At 29.6% G+C, this 7422-nt stretch overlaps 1 protein-coding gene across 1 annotated transcript; it reads right to left on the bottom strand.

Moving 5' to 3' along the window:
- Window positions 1-3462: 3462 nt before the first annotated feature.
- On the bottom strand, window positions 3463-4467 carry LOC119664952 (putative uncharacterized protein DDB_G0282129). Its single transcript, XM_038074296.1, has one exon. The coding sequence runs from the start codon at window positions 4465-4467 to the stop codon at window positions 3463-3465; it is 1005 nt and encodes a 334-aa protein (XP_037930224.1).
- Between the last annotated feature and the right edge of the window lie 2955 nt (window positions 4468-7422).

A 7422-nucleotide genomic window follows, 5' to 3' on the forward strand; every position in this document is an offset into this window, starting at 1 on the left:
ATATAGGAAATATTACTATTGAAAATACTGTAACATGTGTTCAGCAATTGGAACAGCGTGTGGCAATATTTTCGTTGGTAATACGACACTCTTTTGTTTATGTCGCTTTGCTTATGCTTCTTGTACGGTATGTATGAAGTGCAACCAATTCATAAATCTGCTTACTATTATTATTTATGAGTTATGTTAAGTGGCTAAGAAGTAAGTGAGGTAGGTCCACTACAGTATATTATATTTTTTGAATTTATTAAACAAAGACAACTATATAAGTTGTACTAAAGTTTTTGACATAACAAAATAGATTTTATAATTCCATTTTCCTTATTTTTGTTTCAATGTTTATTATTGTCTGATATCGAACATATGTGATGTTAAAAACAAAAATAATTATTGTTAATTTAATATTTGTGCCTTTAATAGTGTCATTTTATATATATGTTACTTAACGTATATATTGTTTTTAATTGTAATTTTATAAACCTTAAGTTGACCTTTTTATTAAAAAATTAAGGTAATATTTTAATTGTAATGTGTAACTTTTATAAGTTTTATTTTGTAATTTTTTTTTTTTGTATAATTATTATAGCACTGAAGATGTTCTAAAATAAAGAACGAAATATCTGCTTCTAAAAATTTTTAAATAAAAGCGTTTTATTGTGGTTGGTCTGATAGCTGAAAAAATTTTTCAACTTAAATAATATATTTATATACCATTTGTTTCATTTTCTTCCATATGTATCTTTGTTTAAGTTTTATCATCGTTTTACGATCTCCCATATGACCGCTGAGAGGGTTATTATGATATTCCTCTATCAATCTAAATTTTTGTATTGTATCTTTCACGTATTCCGGCTTTTTGTGTAACAATATTTTTAAACAATTCTTACTTTTATTATTTTGTTGCAACTTATTTATCATCGTCTTAAATTCATTTTTATCCATGGATTTAAATATAGTATCACCATCTGCTAACGCTAGCTGTAAAATATTTAATCTTTCTATTTGTGTAATAAGCTTCACCATAATCGATATCAGCTTCGGAGGTACTTCGCATAATTCCACTATAACTTCTTTATCGTTATATAATATGGATGCATCTTTATTTCTTTGTATATTTTTCATTTTAAACTGCAGTTTTCTTACTCCACGAATGTCGCTAATTGAAGTACAATCCCAACAATAGAGTTGATCAGGCTCAGTGGTTCTCGTATTCAATTTCGTATCCGTATTAGTTGTATTTGTTTTAGCGCTTTTTGATTTGCTTCGAGTAGTTATACATATTCGAGCTTCGTTATTCAATTTACTTAATATTTCTTCTTCTACCGGATTAGATAATTTGCGTTTGCGGTCGTGTCATCTTTTATTGGTATTAGTGATTGTAGTATACTAGAATCTATTTTGATTCTAGATAAGGCATCGGCGTTAGTATTTATTTTTCCCTTTTTATAAATGATTTCAAAATCGTAATCAGATAAGTCTACCCGAATCCTTGTCATCTTTGACGTGGGACTATTATGTACGAATAAAGATATTAAAGGTTTGTGATCGGTTATCACATAGAAATGTTTGCCATATACATATGGCCGAAAATAGTTTATTGCCCAATGTATCGCAAGAAGCTCGTTTTCAATGACTGGTTTATTCAGATCATGTTTTTGTAAGGCTTTGCTTGCGTAGCATATTGGCAAATCTGAACCGATTTCACCTTGTGATAGTACCGCTCCAAGTGCAAAGTCGGAGGCGTCAGTTGTTATTAGAAAGGGTTTGTTGAAATCTGGATATCTTAAAACAGGGGGACTTATTAGTATAGTCTTGAGTGTATCAAATGCATTGTCGCATTCTTTGGTCCATAGAAATTTTTGGTTCTTCTTGAGAAGAAGGTTTAGTGGTTTTGCAATCAATGCGAAATCTTTCATGAAACGTCTATAATAATTGCAGAAAGCAACATATCGTGTCACATCGTCAACGTTTGTTGGTTTTGGATACTCTTGTATCAATTTGTGTTTTAGTGGATCCGTCTTAACACCTTGCTCTGTTATTAGATGTCCTAGGTTTGTGACTTCGTGTTTTAAGAAGTTACATTTTTCTGGGTTCAATTTGAGATTATATTCGCTTAGTCTCTGAAATACTTTTTCTAAATTTAAATTGTGATGTTTCAGACTATTGCCAAAGACGATAATGTCGTCTACATACAAAAATGCTTCATTGTCGAGGCCTGTTAACGCTAAAGGTTACATCCGTTGGAAACTATTTGAGATAATTTTTAATCCAAACGGGAGTCTTTTAAACTCGTAGTGGCCATCTGTCGTTGAGAATGCTGTTTTTTGGTGAGATACCTTATCTATTGGTATCTGGTGTAATGAACTAGTCATGTCTAGAGTAGAGAAGTATCTAGCTCTTCCAAGTCTGTTTAATATGTCCTCAAGGCGTGTTAGCGAAAATTTATCGTTAATTATTTTGTCGTTAAGTTTTCTGTAATCGATCACTAGGCGCCATTTTTTGTTGTCGTCAGTAGATTTCTTGGGTACCAGTAGTATTGGAGAATTATAAGGACTTTTCGTTGGTTGAATGATATCATCATTTAAAAGATTGTTTACTTGTATCTTGATATCGTAGTTGTGGGTATGAGGTAGTCTGTAATTCTTAATAGAAATGGGCACATTGTCTGTGGTAGATATATGTTCTGAATAGAAATTGTTGTGAGTTAAAGGCTCACCTTCCAAATGAAATATATATTGGTATTTTTTTATTAGTGAGGTAAGTTTCTCACTATCACATATTTGTTTAGTATTTAACTGTAATTTACTTAGAACTTTTTGAAATCTATCTTTATCATTATTTGGTATATATCTATTGTTAATGTATGTAGTTATAATGGCTTAAAGAATGACTTTCAATATTCAATTTATTGAGAGTGACATCATATTCGTTTGTATTAATTATACGTATGTGACAGTTACCACTAGCTGGCACTATAGTATTTGCTATGAAGACACCTTTATCGATTTCTTTCGAAATCAGTAGCGTATCTTCTTTAAATCGTATATCTATGGGTAATATATTCTCTGTTCTAGCAGATAATATTATCGGTTTATATTGAATAGGTATTATTATTTGTTGCCTATTAATCGTGATTGTGAAAGAAAAATCACTCTTCTCTTCCAATTATACCGTCAAGTTCGATAGGGAAATCTTCTTCCACTACAGAAAATTCATGTTTTACTAACTGTCCTTCAAAATCCATTTCAATTGTCGAGATGCCTAAAGATGACTTATAATTGTCTGTTATACCTATTAATTTACATGTAGTTTTGGAGTCGTACATTAGGTTAAATTTGTTTTTTATTATGGAGACGTCTGCTCCAGTGTCAATAAGTAGATTCACATGGGTGTTTAAATTTATACAAAAAATGTTTATGTAATTGGAGATATTTTTATTTAGATTATAGATATTCTTTTTCTTTATACCAGAGGTGAATTCTCCATGTTTCCCTCCGGTCGCCTGCAGTATTCCTGCATGGTTGCCACGTTTATACGTCTAAAATTTGTATGTGAGTTCCTCTGTATTTGAGTTCCTCTCTGTTGATTATTGACCCTCATGTTGTAGTCTCTATGATGGCTGCCGCGATTGTTTCTCTGTTGATTACGGCTGTAACCATTATTATTGTTGTATCTACGGTTGTTCGAGCCTACGTCTCTATTACCGTATGACCTATTTTTTAGTCGATATTGGGGTCTTTCCTCATGCTGTGAACGTCTTTGAGTATAATGACCACGGTGTTGTTGTGTATATAAAACTTGTTGTTTATTCTCTGGTAGAATCAAGTTTTCGGCAAACGTCCTAGCTTCTTCAAATGTTTTAGGTTGAGCTGCTTGTACTGTTTGAGAGTACTGAGCATTTAAACCTTTTTTGTATGCTAAAAATGCATGTTCTTCATTGCATTTCATGATTATGTCCCCTTTTAAAGAGTTTTTATTGACATTTCTCTTTAACAAAGTTGCTGTATTAAAATTTGCCAGCAAGTTAGACATCTTGTCTCCAAAGTCTCTAATAGGCTGGTTGTATCCTTGTTTTAAATCGTAAATTTTTTGGAGTAATTGGGGAACCGACAATGTGGGAATATAATTCAAATTCAATTTTTCAACTAGTTCATTTAATGTATTAGGGTAACCTACAGATGAAACCCTAGCACGAACATTGTGATGAATTTTACACTCTACCACGTATTCTAAAAATTCGTTTTTGTTTACGGTACGTAATTTTTTATCATATGTAATCAATTTGTGCAAGAACGAACTCAGTTCTTCCTGTTTCCCTGTGAAGGTTTGTATGTATTTTTCAACATACTCAACATTGAGTTCTACAAGGGTAGACATGACTGTATTAGTTGTTTGGTTAGATGTTGCTGAAGAATTATTACTGCTAGCAGTGTCTGTGCTGCTAGTATTGTCTTCTGAGGTGGACATATTCACTAAATAAAGTCTTGTTTTATTGTAATTATGGAAAAAGTTTTCTTTTAGTATGTCAGTTTCTTCTAATTTTGAGGTTATATACAGTGAATTCACCTCTTTTTTTAGATTCTCTAACCTAAGTAATTTATTTTCTATTGTTTGTCTAGTGTATCCTCTACTACTTGATTTCTTTGCGTTGTTAAAAATTAATTGTACCTCTCCTAGATTTTTTATGATTGTGCCCATGAGACAACAATATTGTTAAAGCGATTGAGTGGGATTAGATTAGCAATAGGGTTAAAACTTTCAAGAGAATAGTGGAACATACGTCTAAAATTCAATATTATAATAAGCTAGTGAAGTATACAACAGTCATATAATTTTCATCAGTTACTATGAACTTTAATATTACAACGTTCAATCTATATGTTTTCAGAACTACATATTTTAAAAAAAAATTTAAACTTAATTTAAATTTATACAATTACATTTTATTACTTATCATTTAACAAGTGTAACTATTTATTTATATATTTATTATATAATAAAAAAAAAATTTGTAGGTATATTTGAATTACATAATTTTTGTATGAAAAAAAAATTTTGGAATATTTTTATACATTTGTTTTATATATATATTTTTTTTTGTTTTTTTTTTATTTATTTTAAATTTATTTTACACATCATTGCCTATATTCCTAAGTACATGTTTATGTACATATTTTTTAATGTATTTATCTATCTTGTAGGCAATGAATATAATTAAAGCTACTAGTAATAACGTAATAAGTGCTACCTGTAAATTTCCTGAGGATGTTGTTTGGCTGTTGTTTATGTTGTTTGTGACATCGGTTTTCTGTTGTTGTTTGTTTCCCACGTTGTATTCGTCGCTTGAGAACCATCCCATTTTGTCTTCTTTTTTATGTACTTTGTTTACTGCTTACTTGAGTCTGTGTTATTTGTTTAATTAATGAATTTAGTTTTAAATAACTTAATGTTCAAAACGCTTCGCATATTGATTAATCATTAATTTTGACACTAAAATTTAGTTGTTTGATAATTGAATAATTATTTCAATGGGCATTATTATTTTGAATTCTCACTTTCACCAAATGGATTATAATATTGAATTTAAATTTTAAATAAATTCATTTCCAAAACGTTTTATTTAATGTTTATTTATACATTGTTATTGTCATTGAAATTTATTTTTTTTTTTTTGTAATAAACTGATTGTTTCAGTAAACATTATTGTTTTGAATTATCACTTTCTCACTATAATATTGAATTTAAAATAAATTCCTTTTTTAAAAACATTTTATTTAATGTTTATTTACACTTTATTATTGTCACTAAAATTTATTTCGTTTCTCTTATTTGAGTTTTTATCAATTTAGGATTTCAAAATTTTTTTGGTGCTTAGCCGTTTTGACAGGATCGCCATGTAATAATAATGTCTTGTATTAATAAGATTATATATATTAGTTAGTTTTTCCGTATCAATTAAATCAAACACTTCACGTTTTGCTCGTCATTTTTAGACTGATTTTTATTTTTATATTCTCCTTAAATCTAACATAATTTCTTATGACTAATTTCCAATAGAATCTTATCTAATGATTCTATTGGTTAATACTTTAATTACAATCGTCTAATTGGTTAACCCAAATTAGACTTATATAATGTTTTACAACAAAAATAGTTTACATACATTTATCAGTGATATTCTACTTCAAAGTGGCACACATCTGGTGACCAACTGTATTGAGGGTAAATCATATTGCATGCACAATTGCTTGCAATATGATCTGTGAAACACTTAACATAAATTCATGTGCTGAGCATGCCTCAATCCAAATTGTCAAATGCATATTGGAACAATTAAATATGCATACAAATACTTTGTCATAAAGAAATGACAAAACAGACGAGTCAAATTTCTGACTCATAAATTATTTCATACTTGACAATTTAGGTTTTTCGGTCATGCTTGATTATTGAGTATTTCGGTTTGGTGTGACACATTAAATATCGCACATAACGTATTGTGTGTGGTCATGGTTAATATGCCACTACACCAGTGACGACTGCTCTAAGGTGCGGAGGTGTGCGGTGAACACCCTAATATAATTTGCAAAATGTTAAATAACATAGGTATATAAATTTATTAAGTATCTTTACATCAAGAATTATTATTATTTATTACATTTCCATATAAATATATATTTTTAAAGTTTTAGCAAAAACAATTAAATATAATTGTCTATGAAAACTCAATTAATTTGCTTCTGTTAGCCGCTATACTTGTTAGTTGTGCTCATATATTTGCAGCTCAAATCACAGAACATTTCTATTATATTTCGTCTCTCCCCTTTGTGTGCAAAGAAGTTGGCCGCACATTCATACGTTACATATGAACAAAATAATGTGCGTGTGCTCCCGTTCGTAATATCAGAAATAGAGATTTATATAGTGGGAATTGTATGAGAGTAATTTTCTGTTCTATTCCGAATATCAACTGCATGCATACGAATCCAACATGATGATTTGCCAAAGTGGTTGCATGAGCGGCTGAAGTTTGCAGCTCATCTCACCATACATTTCTATCACATTTCGTCTCTCCCCTTTTAACAGTAGCACCAACGAATTTCTGTCGCTTACTGTGCGGGGTACTTGTCCGCACATTTGTACGTTGCAATTGGGTTCGATTTTGTTTGATCACTGCATAAACATGTATGTTTCCAAATACAAACTCTTATGTTTGAAAAAATTTGGTTTGATGTTACGAGAATTATGTGAAAAATTTTGTTTCTTCCATATTGATATAATATTAAACTTATATATAAATTATTAATTTAATTTGTTTAATATATTATTTTATTAATGAATTGTTAATATAATATTGCGAATATATTGTTGCCTAATATAATATAGTTATTATTAATAAAACATCTCATATATTTTAATTTA

This window comes from Teleopsis dalmanni, chromosome 1 (assembly GCF_002237135.1).
Source record: "Teleopsis dalmanni isolate 2A chromosome 1, ASM223713v2, whole genome shotgun sequence".
Classification (NCBI taxonomy): Eukaryota; Metazoa; Arthropoda; class Insecta; order Diptera; family Diopsidae; genus Teleopsis; species Teleopsis dalmanni.